The sequence below is a fragment of the Lissotriton vulgaris genome, chromosome 6, assembly GCF_964263255.1.
Source record: "Lissotriton vulgaris chromosome 6, aLisVul1.2, whole genome shotgun sequence".
In the NCBI taxonomy this organism is placed as follows: Eukaryota; Metazoa; Chordata; class Amphibia; order Caudata; family Salamandridae; genus Lissotriton; species Lissotriton vulgaris.
Genome location: NC_141694.1, coordinates 1,182,492,009 through 1,182,508,152, shown reverse-complemented (window position 1 = coordinate 1,182,508,152; position 16,144 = coordinate 1,182,492,009). Strand labels below are relative to the sequence as shown.

General features: G+C 38.4%; 1 protein-coding gene across 4 annotated transcripts in view; it reads left to right on the top strand.

Moving 5' to 3' along the window:
• The window catches only part of UTRN (utrophin), a 1,497,630-nt gene that overhangs the window by 367,046 nt on the left and 1,114,440 nt on the right, over nt 1-16,144 (top strand). For all 4 annotated transcript variants that reach the window (XM_086927281.1, XM_086927282.1, XM_086927283.1 and 1 more), the window contains 4 exons: nt 4,858-4,977; nt 8,377-8,478; nt 10,662-10,769; nt 15,375-15,554. In XM_086927281.1, the coding sequence (XP_086783407.1) occupies nt 4,858-4,977; nt 8,377-8,478; nt 10,662-10,769; nt 15,375-15,554 (510 nt within the window). The remainder of the gene's footprint in view (nt 1-4,857; nt 4,978-8,376; nt 8,479-10,661; nt 10,770-15,374; nt 15,555-16,144) is intronic.

Genomic DNA, 16,144 nt, shown 5'->3' with positions numbered 1-16,144 from the left:
TACTTCCCCCATAGTTTCTTTGTGAGGGTGTGTTCTTCTGGGATTTCCCAACAGACAGCATAATTGAGTTTGACCTTTTTAGGATCCACCTGCCTCAATTCTTGTGATCCCCCCGCAACAACACCACCTTGTCTGGTCTAAAATTCATCCTACATGATATATTGGCAGGATGCTGGATCAGGGTGTAGCAGGTTGATTTAGAACGTGTGTCCCCCTGTGAATCGGACTGGTACCATAGAATTCTAAACATGGGTTTGAGGACCTGAAATTGATGAACGACTGCGAGACAAAGATGTCTCCCTTGTGTCAATGACTGACACCCCAATACATTTTTGATATTTTGTCAGTGACACAGGACCTACCCTGTAATAGGAGGAGTAGTAGTATAGTTGGAACAGTCTCTATAGTATTTATCTGCATTTTTGGTTTCCTTTCTGTACCAGGTATTTCTCTTTGCCTCGTTGAAATAACACTAGTTTAGACCAGGATGACAAAAATCATGAATTTATGTGGGAATCAGAGGAAAAACACACTTTTAAAGTCTGCATGAGATAGCTCTCTGTCTGAAGGGCACAGCACAAGAAAGGGCTAGTTTATTACATATTTTATCCCCATAGTCTGCATGCATACATTTGCTCATCACCTGATTGCGGTAAGCAAGACTGGTTCTTATACGCCTCAGACATTTGTCCTTATGTCTTGCTCTCGTAAAGTTAGCCAGCCTTCTAGTTGAGGTTCTCAATTCATGTTGATGTAACTGTATCAACTTTCTTCCAAAATGTATTTGCCAAATTATTTTTAAGCCATAGCACCTGGCCTTTTGTATAGCAATGTATGATTGCCAGTTAATTGGTTAACAGCCTGTTCTTTGAATACCACCATACCTAATTACTGCTCAGCCGTTGCAGCCATACCTTATTGGGAGAAAAAAATGATTTTAGTGGCACAAGCTCAAAACGTTATCTGTATCAATCAGATATCTAGCATTTCTTAAAATTCTCTCTGCTGATCTGTTGCCAACTACGAATTAAAAAAAACTTTCGTTCTTATTCACTGAGACCTAATCTGCGGCACCAGTATGAATTTTTGCTCAGAGGTTTCCTTTAGTAGCCAAGCATTGTTCAAACTGACTTATACTGTACGTAAACCGATCAATGTGGGGACATTGAGCAACCTGACTATTTCAAGAGGCCATCTGGAATCCCTTCTCTTTAGATAGGCTAAAACTTTAAACCAAGCTTTTTCAGGGTGTGCTCTAAAGGCATGAAATGCCATCCCTCCTGAGACAAGGACCAACACTGGCTATATTAAAAAAAAAAGTCAAAATCTAAGGTCCTAATGGCAAATGCGTGAGTGAATAATCTTCTGAATGTTAGAAGTTTTGATTAGGACTTCTTAAAAAGTTGTATCTTTGTAACTGGCGTATTATCTTATGCAAGCCATGTAACCCTCTCCTCTCATCCACCCAGCGTAGCAATTAACAGTTTGAGCTTATTTTTAGCTTGTTCTTCAGGTGTTTTGTCTTTCGAAGTTATCCATGCAAATGCATTGTTCCATCTGATCCCTGGGTTGTATTTTATTGATAGTTCTACATTTGTATTGTTGTACTTCCAATATGACCTCCTGCTCCTGTGCATCATGCTGTGCAGCCTAACCAGGGTATGTTCGCACTGTATAACACTTTATATTAAATTAATACTGCTGTGTCCTTCTGTTTCTCTTTGTCTGTCAGTTGGTGGACCAGGTCAACAGAAAATGTTCTATCTTGTGAATAAAATGCATTAGTCATTACATCAGATGACTTATTTTATGCCCTTTTACCATTCGCCAGTCGAAGTATAACACAACTATGATGATGATGACACAAATAATTTCATGAATAAGTTGTAAAGTGGTTAACAGAGTTCCAAGTGTTAGCTTTCTTAGCAGTTCTTCTAGGGATTGTTTAAACTACAATATAATTAAAAAAACAGCAGATGAAAAGGCTCTCACTTGTAGATAGGAACACCGCACGAATACTGCCATCCTGCCCTCACGTGGTGTTCAAGAGGGCCCGGTGGGAACCAGCCTTTTCACCAGTACAGCTCACAACACTCTCTTGCAGATGTTGCTGCGCATCAGGCACCAGTCCAGGCGCCCTCATTACCCTTCTGATGCATCATGGTCCTTGTAGTTTCTTCTGTCTCCAGACCTTGCTGAAATCATGTCCTAGAGGTGGAGCTCTGTTCAGAATCAGGGTTACTGCATGTATACTGATTCTCACATACATGCATTCTAAACTTTGCTCTCTCTCATCTCCAATATGTATTTAGTTCCTGGTTTTCTTGTTTCCTTTTGTGTGCATGCTAGCTTTCCTGGTCCTTTCCGTTCCAAGTATAAGTGTAGTCACCCCTTCATTGGTGGTTATAATTCCCAGGATCTGGTTGATTGCTCACGCTGCTCTGTATCCCAGCATTTGTGCCCTTCACCAGTCTTTTACTGCTGAGGCTCTGCTTGAACTGCTGCTGTGTTTATATTTTTAGACTTGCTCCTTGAGTGCCTTGGGTTTCCTTATTACTGGTTTCCCATTTCCTGTTTTGCTATTTTGACTTAACGCGTTCTTAGTTCTGTGTGTAAAGGTGGAGTACTGTCCCTGTTCTCAGGATCCAGTCCTGCTTTTCCCTGTGCCCAGTTACTTTATTTCTTATTGTATACGTTTTTGCCCGCTCCTGTGTTTGTGGGAAAATCTTTATTATTGTTACAGTGGGCGCCAGTGAACTTGTGAGGCATTCAAACGAAGCCAACACATTTTCAGTTCCCTTGTGTGACATTTTCCTGCATGAGTGTGCTTATGTGTGACATTTAAATGCCTTATTTGTGACACTTTGAGTGATATGTTATTTCAAGTACCAAAAAAGCATTTATAATTCGATAACCTACAAAAACTCACCCTGTTTTGTATAATATACTGTTATAGTGAATACCTTTAAAAAACAACTTTGTGTCACATTTGCAGATCTGCTTCTTTACATGTACATCATGCTCTAATATTCGTTTTTAAGAAGCTTACTAGCTTACTTTTTTGGGCCCAACATTATTTAACGTTTAGTGACTGTCTTGAATGTATGACAGGCAATCATATAAAATTAAAAACGTGTATTGTACTTTATATGAGTGGGAAGATCATATGTTTATATTTTCTTCCCGAGTTTCATGAGTAAATATTTACATTATGCACCCACTGTGCTGCTGCGACAGAACTAAGGGGCACAGGCAGGTCCAGTTGAAACCAAGTCAGGCTGAACCGGGGCAGTGGACAGTACTGAAATTATTGCAGGCTATGGAGGCCTGCCGGGAGTCAGACTGGTCTCAGGACTGGATGCCAGAGAGAGAAGATAGGAGGGAGAGTGAGGCTACCTTCTGCCTCAGTGTGTGCTCAGGGCTGGACTGGCCATAGTGGGCACCGGGCTCTTTCCTGGTGGGCCGGAAGGGTGGGGGCCACTTTTAGTGGGGGGGGGGGGGGTTGCGGTTTTGTCTGGTTTTGCATCCCTATGTAACAAAAGCAGCAGCAGTGTTTCCCACCAGCCCCCCATTCCCACCACCCACCAGGCCGGTATGACTTATTTGCCAGGGCTAGTTTGCGTTCTCAGTCCGGCCCTGTATGTGCATCTGCTCATAATGGCCTGGGATAACAACTTAGTAAACCTTCACCAAGTCTGCTGCCTGCATGCCTAGTCACGGACCTGGTACAGGGAGCTAGTATAATATGTGTGACAGGTACCAGCACTAAAATGGGTTAGTCCTACCCCTGATGCGTGGTACTAGGCAGGGCTGGGCTTGGTGCCTCTTACACTTAGACTCACTCAGTGCTTTTTTTCCATATGAGCTTCTGGCTCTCTTCCAAGACACTGTGGGATTAATCCTATCTTGACTTATTTCATAGGATAGTTTCCCCTCACAGAGACATCACTTTCCAAGGATCGTACAAACTGTCATTTATGATACTTTTTCTATTGGTCTTCTGCTTTGTACTTTCCTATTGCCTTCCTGTTGTTTGTTGTACAATGTGTTGTATGCCTGTCTTTGTCTTTGAAGGTATTACCTAGTTCATGCCCAGCGACCCAATTGTAATCTGTTCCAACCAGCTCTAGTCTTAGGTTCTGTTGTGTTATTCTCCTTTCTGGCTTTTAGGTATTCCTTTGTGTGTACCAACTCCTTCTTCAGATTTACCTTATCCCACAGAAAGTATTTCTCCCTATTAGTGGGGCAAGTCCCGAGCTCAGCAGAGTCCTTGACAAACACAATCCCTCCATATATACCATAGGCTTGCCCACTCAGGTTTCTTCGTCCTTGTTATGGTTGCAGTTTTTCAATTCATCTGGAGAGTATTGGAACCGTGATAATCTAAATTTTTTCCACAGCCATTTTTTTTAAAACTAATAGTAAGTAGAAATGTCCCTATTGTCAGTAGTCACAAAATGTCCACTGCTTTGGCAGCAAAAGGAAGGATTAGACAGACTGGGAAATAAAAACACATGTGGCTTAGTTTACCACAGAATCCTGATATTCTTCTTTGGAATTGTATTGGTTGTGTTATTTGTAGTGATTCTGATTATATTGAAAGACTTTTGATAGTTATAATGTGCAATATATCTTTTGTAAAGTTATTTCTCAAAAGAAGCAAATATATGATGCTGATTGTGAACAGAAATGATGCAACACATTTTAGCCCAGATTTGTTTTTAAGTACATTGTGTCCTCCAAGCTAATGACATATTGATTTGATTTAATTTTATGGCATCTGTTCCTTTCTTCTAAGCACTGTTCTGAATTGGTGTTCCTTTCATGCATAATAATTGTTTCTTTGTTCTGAAACAGAGACTGCAGAGTGATCTTGAAATGGAGCAGGTTAAAGTGAACTCACTGACTCACATGGTGGTGATTGTTGATGAAACCAGTGGAGAGAGTGCAACGGCCGCTCTTGAACACCAGCTTCAGGTTAGTGTGTTCTGAAAGTGGTCTGTAATGGAGGACCTCTTTCTAATTTTTTTTTTGGGTGAAGCACTTGCCTTAGTTTGATATGACTCGAAGGCCATTTCAGAAAGTGGTCATGCTATCATTCACTTTCCTGAAAAGTCTCTCCTAAATACTCACAGACATGTCTCCCGCAGGGAGGTTGGACTTTACAAATGTATAATTTCATTTTGGTACATTTCAGGGAAATACCATTTTTTAGAGTAACTTTCTTGTTGAAAAGCATTTCATTTTAAAGAAGTCATGTCGCTTTAACAGTAACCTAATAGCTATTCACTTAGCATTAGCATTCACCTTGCAGATCTCTCCTAGCAACAGCAGGTGCCCGGGGAGGGCACATCATCACCCTGGGAAGAGGGACATGTCATCTTAGCTCCTGGTGGAGGACCGCCTTCCCCAGCCATTCCCCTAAGCAGAGCTGTGGCCCCCTTATAGAGCCATGACCCTTGTATTAGCAATTGGGGGCAGTGTTAACCCAGAGTAATCATATTTTAGTGTCATCAGTTTCCCTTATTTTTTTCAATTTTTTCTTCAATAAAATTTTTCATTGAAAAATAGATTACCTAGCTCAAATCTGTTGTGCCAGTGTGATCTTTGAAACACATTTGTTATATTTTTATTTTTATAGTGAACGTCCAATGCAACAAGAGCATAATTAAAAAGTTGATGTAAGGAATTCACAAAAACCTTGTACAATTTTTTGGTAAAGCCAATAGATCACTCCTTTATAATGTGAGTGCTGTGTAATTGGATCTGCATGCAGGTGCATTGTTGAAAATGAAGTAAAAGAAAAACAAATCACAATACTCCAGGAAAAACAAATATATATGTATCATAGGGTTTCTCAAACTGAACATTAAATTCACTATTTTCAGCCATTATAAATGGTATGGTTTATTTGTCAAATTTGACAGAGAAACGTATGTTGCACATCATCCTGATTAAATAAAAGTACTAGTTGCAGGTGCTTAAAAGAACATAACAGTTGTCAGAGGCCATGATCAATGCAGCATCAGAATTTATAGCAAATGTTTGCTTTTTACCTACCTCACGACGTGGAGCTGGAACAAATGCTCTGGCCATTTGGTGCCCTGGAGCACCCTGGGAATCAGTTTTACAAGTTTCAGAAGAAGAGATATAACCTTTAGGGGCACACTAAGTACACCTTCTACCTCAAAAGTCAGGTCGAGTACAGCAGCCTGTCCCTCTCCCAGTACAATAAATGCTGTCTTTGTATGCCAATACATGGGTTTTTATGTGACCTATAGAAGGTCGTAAATGAAAGAAAACAAACCTGAAAAAATATGCTCTTCAGTCAACTCTCGCAAAAATATACTGCAGCAGCATATGGGGAAGAAAGGAAGAAAAAGCATGCACTCCTTTGGCAAGCTCAAAGAAAAATCAGTGTAGTTCTCTGATCGATCTGAGCCAGTGAATGATAGTCATCTAATGAAAGGTGTGCACCTGTTACAACGCATTTTTTACAACGCACTACCGTTACAACGCATCTATTACAACGCAGGTACTGTTACAACTCATGTTTTTACAACGCATTTTTTTACAACGCAGGTACCTTTACAACGCATACCATTACAACGTAAGTATTGGTAAGTATATAATTATTTTAAAATGTTATATGTTGGGTATTTTTAGGGGTTAGGGTCAGTTTTGGGTTTTAGGGTAAAGGGGTATTTTTAGGGGTTAGGGTCAGTTTTGAGTTTTTGGGTAAAGGGGTATTTTTGGGGTTCAGGGTCAGTTTTTAGTTTTTGGGTAAAGGGGTATTTTTAGGGTTCAGGGTCAGTTTTTAGTTTTTGGGTAAAGGGGTATTTTTAGGGTTCAGGGTCAGTTTTCAGTTTTTGGGTAAAGGGGTATTTTTGGGGTTCAGGGTCAGTTTTTAGTTTTTGGGTAAAAGGGTATTTTTAGGGTTCAGGGTCAGTTTTCAGTTTTTGGGTAAAGGGGTATTTTTAGGGTTCAGGGTCAGTTTTCAGTTTTTGGGTAAAGGGGTATTTTTAGGGTTCAGGGTCAGTTTTCAGTTTTTGGGTAAAGGGGTATTTTTAGGGTTCAGGGTCAGTTTTTAGTTTTTGGGTAAAGGGGTATTTTTAGGGTTCAGGGTCAGTTTTTAGTTTTTGGGTAAAGGGGTATTTTTAGGGTTCAGGGTCAGTTTTCAGTTTTTGGGTAAAGGGGTATTTTTAGGGTTCAGGGTCAGTTTTTAGTTTTTGGGTAAAGGGGTATTTTTAGGGTTCAGGGTCAGTTTTTAGTTTTTGGGTAAAGGGGTATTTTTAGGGTTCAGGGTCAGTTTTCAGTTTTTGGGTAAAGGGGTATTTTTAGGGTTCAGGGTCAGTTTTTAGTTTTTGGGTAAAGGGGTATTTTTAGGGTTCAGGGTCAGTTTTTAGTTTTTGGGTAAAGGGGTATTTTTAGGGTTCAGGGTCAGTTTTCAGTTTTTGGGGTACAGGGTAAATTATAATTAAATTTTAATTAAATTATTTAATAGTAAATAAATTAATTTAAATTACATTACATTATTTTTGGGGTTTAGGGTCAGTTTTGAGTTTTTGGGGTACAGGGGTACAGGGTAAAAATAAATTACTTTCTTTAAAAAATTACAATAATTAATTTAAATTAATTTAAATTAATTTACTTAAATTTATTTTGGGTGTTGAGGGTCAGTTTTGAGTTTCTGGGGTAGAGGGGTACAGTGTAAAAATATTCTATTATTATTTTTAAATTAAATTAATTAACGGAAATTAAATTAAATAACATTACCTTAAATTATATTTTTTAAATTTAATTTACGATTATAATATTAATTTTAATATGTACTTACCAATACTTACGTTGTAATGGTATGCGTTGTAAAGGTACCTGCGTTGTAAAAAAACGCGTTGTAAATACATGCGTTGTTACAGTATCCGCGTTGTAAAATCCGCGTTGTAACGGTATGCGGAGTAAAAGTCCGCGTTGTAACATCATATATCCCTAATGAAAAATATGCTAAAGAAGCTATGCAAGAAGAGGAGGAAATTATTGAATAAGAAGCAAACAAATTAGACTGAGAAGAAAGGCAACAAATAATAAGCAATGGGTTGGCCTAAAATGCATTCTTCAGTATTGTTTTCCGAATAGGTTTTCAACAAGTGTCTGTCGGCGAGCCCTAAAAAGATTGATATCTGTTGCTTACAAGAGGATGCTTCCCCAATGTAAATGTTGACCAGATGGCTAATAACAATATTTATTTTATGTGTGTAATGTTGACACACATAAAATTGCATTTACAATGCATTTGGATATAACTGTGTTTCGCTGTGCATATGTTGAATTCAATTTTGTGGGCACCTGTTCATGTGCCTGTCCTTTAATTTGCAGAGACTTGGTGAGCGCTGGGCTGCAGTTTGCCGCTGGACAGAAGACCGCTGGAATAAATTGCAAGAAACTCACATTCTTTGGCAGCAGCTGTTAGAGGAACAAGTAAGAAACATTGCAAAATTCTTAGTCTCTTTTTAAAAAATGTAATCTTTGTAATTGGTAGCCACTTGCAGGATTCCAAAGTGCTTATTGAAGGGTAGCTTCTGGTAGTCAGATTCCAAATCTCTGGTAACATAATGCTAGAATGATCTACTTTGTCTTCTTATAGCAGCATGCAAGGGATGGGTGTCATTGTTCACAGACAATCTCAGGACAAGCGTTGCCCTAGAGCATTTTTTATTGCAACATGATATGTTCTCACTAACATAAAGCCTAGAGTTTATTCAGGTTACTCATTGTAGAGATAAAGCTTTTTTCTGAGTGGCTTTGACTCCAAGACAGAACCTTCACCAGATTTTAATAGGTAATTTCTTATCGTGACTTGATTGGCCATTCAGGACACAGCCAGAAGCGATGGTATTTCAGGAGACTTAGAAACCCTTTAGGGCATGGTGGATGAAGGAATCCTTGGTCCATCCACCCTGACAGATGACGCAAAGAATTTGCATACATTTTATTTATAGGAAATGCATGATATGCTCTTGGTAGCTTTGTAGCAACCGGAACTTTTGGAATATTTCCTGAGTTTCTTTTCGTAATACCCTGTAAAGCCTATCACCTTTTTCAGTCAGATTTTTCTGATATCATATAAATGCCTGCTTAATATGTTATTTTTAATGTGTGTCCTTGGGGGAGATATGCTCAGTGCAATACTCAGTTGATATTAAAACATATCCAGAACTGCTTTTACCAGTTATCCCAATGTTACTTCTGATGCCAGGCCATCCTGAAACAATCGAAACAGTATCTATTGCCCTAAGAATCTGCCTAAGTCTACCATCTCTAACTGTCCTCAGTCACACTCTCTTCTTAGATTCATTATTGGATTCCATTTTCCAGTATACATTAATCCAGTCTGGCAACGTTACATTATTTCCGGTACCCTTTCTGCCCCCTATAGAAATATAGTTGTCTGCCATTATTTGATTCCTATGACTGCCCGATTTGTATAATGAAGGAGCCGGATTGGTCATAGCGGGCATCAGACATTTCCCTGGGAGGCTGGCAGGGTGAGGGACGGTTTTGCAGTGTTTGGGGCTGGTTTTGTTAGTGGGGGCCGGTTTTGCAGCAGTGCTGCAATTTTGGCCCCCAGTAACAAAAGTAGCAGTACTTCACTTCTGCTTCCCCCCCCAACTGATATAATTGCCAGGGCTGCTTTCGGCCCGGCCCTGATCCTAACCACTGGCATAGAAAGGAGAACTACAAAGTTTGTCACGGACAATCATTTTTAGAATTTTGCTTGTAGCGCTGATGAAATCCTTGCATAGTTTCTAAAGAGCTTTATAGATGCTTTTTACAAAGGTATAATACTTTAGTGCTGTGTTACCCCTCTGGCCCTCCCCTGTTTTGTGATATAGAAAAGTTTATATCTGCATTAGATAGATGGCCTTTATGTCAAGTTTGTCAAATATGGTGGGCAGATGTAGAGGTTACTGCTTAGAACACATAATTCCCTGCATATCAGTTCCTAATCTACTGCATAAGGATTCACAATATTATTTTTAAATTCACCTTTTCTGTCCACTTGGTTACATGATTAATAAGACTAAGTTTGTTTTTTCTGTATTGTTTTTCATGCATCGTATGCAACCTGTGATGTCATCAGCTAAGCACCAATGTAATCTCCTTTTTCAAATGGGGTACTACCATATTTATTTGTTTTTGAAAACTTACTTCACTTATATCGGCATCAGTATACGAAATTTGGGGCAAGAAGTTAAAATAGCCTGCAAGCCATTGCTTCTGTTTTCAGAGGATAGTGATCATTTCTGGAGCTGAAAAAAATATATACACAGACCTTTTTTAACTTTTGTCAAAAATAGGACATTACTCACCAGTGTCCTGAGAATGACTAAAACAATGTTATACTTCAAAATATTTTAAGATCAGGCTGTGTAAACAGCTTGGAGTGGAAAATCTGATAAATGTTTTTCTAAGGTTTACTTTAAATACACTATCCAGAGAGTTTCCAGTATAAACATAAAAGCTCCTTTGCACGCATAGTGTGTATTTTTATATTTTTAAAGTCCCATTTAAAAGTTGTATTACGTGGGAAAAGGGGTCACATTCCGTGGTACGGGTGAAAACATACCCTCACTGAATTCCTTTTTACTATCTTGTTGCAGTGCTTGTTCAAAGCCTGGTTAACTGAGAAGGAAGACTCGCTGAACAAAGTCCAGAAAGCAAACTTTAAAGACCAGAACGAGCTGAGCGTAAACGTTCGAAGACTTGCGGTTAGTATTTGCATGAACTCCATGCTTCTCTGGAGGGTGAGGAGTAATATATGCTGTGGAACATCCTTTCTGACTCTTTACAAAACCTTAGGGGTTATCACCGCTGACAAGGATAGGTGCTGTAGAAAATGTTAGTGGTGCTAATGACTTCATAGTCCAATGTCTTTAACTTACGTTGTTATACCCTTACTTGGTCCAACTGGCCTCTAGCTTTCCAACTTTAAGTTGCTGATAAATTCATGAGTATATGATAAGATAACTTTTCTATGTTGTTTAGGGGCCTTGAGTGCATTCTTTAAGCAAAACCATCATTTTTGTCAGGACTTTAAACTAAGGGTCTGGTATAGAGTTTTACAGAAGGGTTACTCCATTACAGACTTGATGGATGTCCTGTCTTCCTTATTACACATGCCCTAGATTATAATGCATATGTAATAAAGTGGATGGGATAACTGTCACATCTAAATCAGGCTCCATTAGTGCCAGGAGGGTCATGTGGATGAGCAAAGGCAATGCTTTCCCAAATGAAATTATTTCTCATCCCTTGAATGTTAGGGAATCACAAATTAAAACAATATTTTAATGCCAAAAAACATAGTATTGTAGTCACTGAAGGCTTTAGTTTACAGATGTGTATTGTCAAACATACAGAGGTAGATGTTTAGATGTAGAAGATCGGAAACAACTATTGCTTGTGTAAAGGCAATTTAGTTTATTGATAGTAGGAATTAGAATGAAAGAGAACGTTGTATTGCACATCTCCATAACATAAAAAAGAAATATTAGCAGGTGGAGAAGTGACCGGAAACCATATAAACACACTATAGTAATTTGTTGAGGTATATTAGGCTTGCAAACAAATGCACAAAGCATCAACTGTTAAACAAATGAATGTTGTAGTGAAAACAAACCAGAACATAAAGTCAGTACATCAGGCATCTGAAGTTACTGCCAACTACTTCGCACACAAACAATACCCCATTCCAAATCACCTCCACACCTTCCAAGCACACACGCACACACACACACACAGAGACACCATCCTCATCAATTAAACACATTCCACACACTATTACATTCATCAACCCAACATATATGTATCCAAGACACTTTAGCTGCCATCTCTGTGCCCCACCTCCCACTAGACTGTTCAGTTGGCACTGTCCCCAAATGTGCAGATGTTTGTTGGTATTTCTACATAGTTCAGTACTTAAGATATGTGTTGCCGTGCTTATTTCAATATTCAAGGGATGGTACGTTGAACTTCAAGAAGGCAAGGTAAGCTGAGTTAGAATGGTGAATGTAAAATGCAAATCCATTTAGTAGTTTTCAAGAAAATTAGAACTAGATCACAATCATTTTATCAGCATACATTAGGAACTTAAGGAGACCAAACCCAATGAAGTCAAACTGAACATAAAAGCATGTTATGGAAAACCACAGTACATTAAGCTAAAATGTAAAAAACAAAACAAAAACGTGTTTACTTCAATATTCTAATCAATTGTATCCTGTTTTGCTGACCTCAGTATACCACACTACTGCAAATACCCAAACTACTAACACTATTTAACTCTGTTCAGAGCACCCTCTAAGATATAACCAACCATAGTATAGTTTTTGCTCTGTGCAATGTGTCTGATAAACCGTATCCGATTGATTTGTTGCACGGAATCTCCTGTGGTCCTGAGCTCACTTAGTATGCAAGGGTGAAATAAACCTCTGATATGCTTTTGTATCAGTAAATCAGATATTTGAGTGGTTGCCGAGCAGATGCTATTATACTATAATAAAGGTGTGATCGCTCCCCTGTATGTAACGTGCCTGATGTTTAACAGTGATGTTCAAGTAACCTGCATTGCTGATGCGCCTTTGCTTTTGCATGTTGTAATGCTTATTTTATGAAGAATACAAATAAAATGTTTAAAAAACAATCCATGATATGGTGCAGACAATGACACTAAGAATCATTCTTGCCACTTTGTTCAAACATAACACGAGCAACTCTTATCCCACTATGATCCAGCTAGTTCTGGCCATCCGACATGTGATAGATTCCAACTATTCCTGACCAACAATCCATCTTTATAATACATGCGAACAATATTTGTGTTAGGATTGTGAGGAGTATATTGCTAAACAATACAATATGGAATTAAAAAAGATGTCCAACCCCAGACAGCAGAAATGCTGAAAGAAAACTATGCAACTTCCAAGTGTTTCATCATGCTGCTTCTTCTGTGTTGATTCTGTATTTATTATTCGTATAAGGTTGTAACTCATGTTGGTCCCATATCAGGCATGGCTCTTGGGCAACTAAATCTTTAGTAAAATACAGCATTCCAAAATTGGATATAACCTATAGGAAAAGTTACAACATCTCATAATATGAGCCAATACTGCTAAATGACTTTTTAAAACCCTCAGTTCCGTTTCACTGCCACAATTTGAAATTGTTTCTATCATTCTGTTCATCTAAAAAAAGCATAACCTGCCTAATTTACTATATCTGGTTTGGTTTTACAAACTTGCTTTCAAGCAAACTGAGTAAAAGGCTCTAAGAATTATTCAGGACCAGTCATGCATGAAGTCTTAAAAAACGTTGAAGGAAATATTGAAGATCACAGAGCAGATTGCCCTTCCGAATCCATTATTCATACTCAAAAATAGTAGCTTTTGACAATTTAAAGAATATATGTAGAAAGGTCGCAGATGGAATGATATTCTTGTTTATTAGACCAAACTAAGATTAAGATTTAACATAGTAAATTCGGAAACTAGACAGTTTACTTTCTTCTTTCTAGAAAGAGTCCCAGCTATACCTGCGGGATACAGAAAGTCAGCTAGGAACATTTGCGACATACATATCACCTCATGGTTTGCTTCGAGTCTGTTCATCATCCTATCTATTGCTATTGTTGTGTACCACCTACCTTGGCACTCGAGTTCCATCAGGTCTTATTAAATGGGAAGGTTCTTCTGAATGTTTTCTGGGGACCTTATATCTTCATGTGTTAAAAATGGTTGGATTGAGCCTCACATTGTACATATGTAGGATGTTCCACATTCCTCCCCATCAGATGTTTATCTGTATCCTCCACACATCCTGTTTCTGTCTATCATCACCTTGTGGTTTGTGTTTGCAAAGGTCTTTTAATATTTTGGTGATTGCAGTATTGCAACACGCTCAAAACGCAGGCTTCATGTGACAAACCGATGTACATGTCCACTTTGTCTGCATTTAAAAGCAGGTTTTACCTTGTTTTATTGTGCTTAAATAGCAAAAGGTAACATCCAATTTGATTTAATATAGGTCCACTCACAATTGACTGAGCAGCTTTATGTTAATGAATTCAGTCATTTGTAAAACATCTTCACTTCCCTATATTTGGTCATCTACATATGATGTGCTCATGGCACCAAGGTGAAGTAGTGTTTACATTTTCTGCATCAAAAAAACCCATTTTGATCTAATATTACATTTCTTACCTTAGGAAGCGATGTACCCATCAACAATACGAAGAAGCTAAATATGCAAAATGGCCCAGCACACGTTTGTACATGAAATATGACAGTGATGTGATAATCAAAGAGCAAAGTTATTTCAAAGATGAGTCGACGTTGTATTCAGATGAAACCTTTATTCATTCCTTGTTAAAAAGGTTTTGAAATCGCCATCGTTTTCGCCCCATCCAGGGACTTCTTCAGGGCTGATAATGTGTAGGAAGACAAGTTTCTAAATTGTGTTGTTCATCAGATGTATAGATAGGTAAGAAAAATTTGGATTTCCAGAAAAAGTGTTTTATCTCCATTGGTTACGCCACTACGATGCACGCACGGAACCGAACTTCGGAACTGGGATACTTTGCCTTCCCATGAGGAGCATTGTGGGGAATAATATGGAAATCCTTAATCAATCGAGATAAAACAATTTTTTTGGAAATCCATATTTTTCTTACCTATCTATACATCTGATCAACAACACAATTTAGAAACTTGTCTTCCTACACATTATCTGCCCTGAAGAAGTCCCTGGATGGGACGAAACGCGTTGGCGGTTTCAAAAGCTTTTTAACAAGGAATAAATAAAGGTTTCATCTGAATACAACATCGACTCATCTTTGAAATAACTTTGCTCTTTGATTATCACATCACTGTCATATTTCATGTACAAAAGTGTGCTGGGCCATTTTGCATATTTGATTTTGTGTAAGCTGGTTTTGACCTGCTTCCCTATTTTTGGGGGTATAGGGAATTGTGCCTCAAGCCCGTGTTTTGCACCTTTTTCACGCTACTAAACAAATAAATTTGGGACTTGTGGAGGCATTTATGCTTTGATTCCCTTTCTTGTGCTGTCTATACGAAGATGCTCCTTTTGTCCTTAATGAATTCCACTGTACATTGGTATACCCCCATAAAGCACCATCCTCATTTTATCAGTGAATAAACCTTTAAAATGGTTGATATTTTCCTTGTAACTTTATTTCTATTCTGTTATGTGGAGCATGCCAGATGTTGGAAGCCACTACACATCTCTTAGTCTCTTTTTTCCAATTCATCTTTCCATCTTCTGAGTTAAGATCATCTTAATTGTTTTCCGATCAGATTTTGAAAGAAGACATGGGAAGGAAACGTCAAACCTTAGACCAGCTACGTGAGCTTGGGCAAGATGTGGCTCAACTTTTGAACAATAACAATGCCTCGAGGAAGATAAACAGTAACATGGAGGAACTCACCCAGAGGTGGGACAATTTGGTACAGAAGCTGGAAGACTGCTCGAGTAAGGTAATGAGCTAAGGATTTATTTACCTCCTAAGATCAATACTTCAAAGTCTAAGTGCTCTTGAACTCTTTCCAGTTTATTAAACACATACTTTTTAAAGTGGACTGAGACTCTTTGGGAAAGCGGTCCAATGACTTAATCAGAAATAGGCATTGTTCCAGAAACCACTCCTTGTTTCTTGCCAAAGTTTTCCACCACATAAAACCGTTTTTTATTAAAGAAAAGCAACAGTTCCTTTAAGGGACATTGGCTGCCTTAAAAGAAAAAAACAGTTTTCCGTTTGTGAATCCAAGCACAATGGTGATGGTCTGCTGTTCCTTGCAGGCTACATCCCTTTGTTTTAGCCAATCACAGTGGGTCACAAATAGAAACCTATTTTATTAATATTCATTATGCAGGTCATTCTGACACCTCCTGTGACTGGAGATTTTGCGATGCAGCCTGTTAGTGCATTGATCACTTTGAAAAATTAGTTACAGGTCCCAAAATGTCAGTGAGTAATTTATGACCCCTTTTTACGACCTGCCTATTTTACTTCTGACACTAAATAATGGGAAGTTTAATAGTGGATAGTTTTAGGAGAATCTAAGAA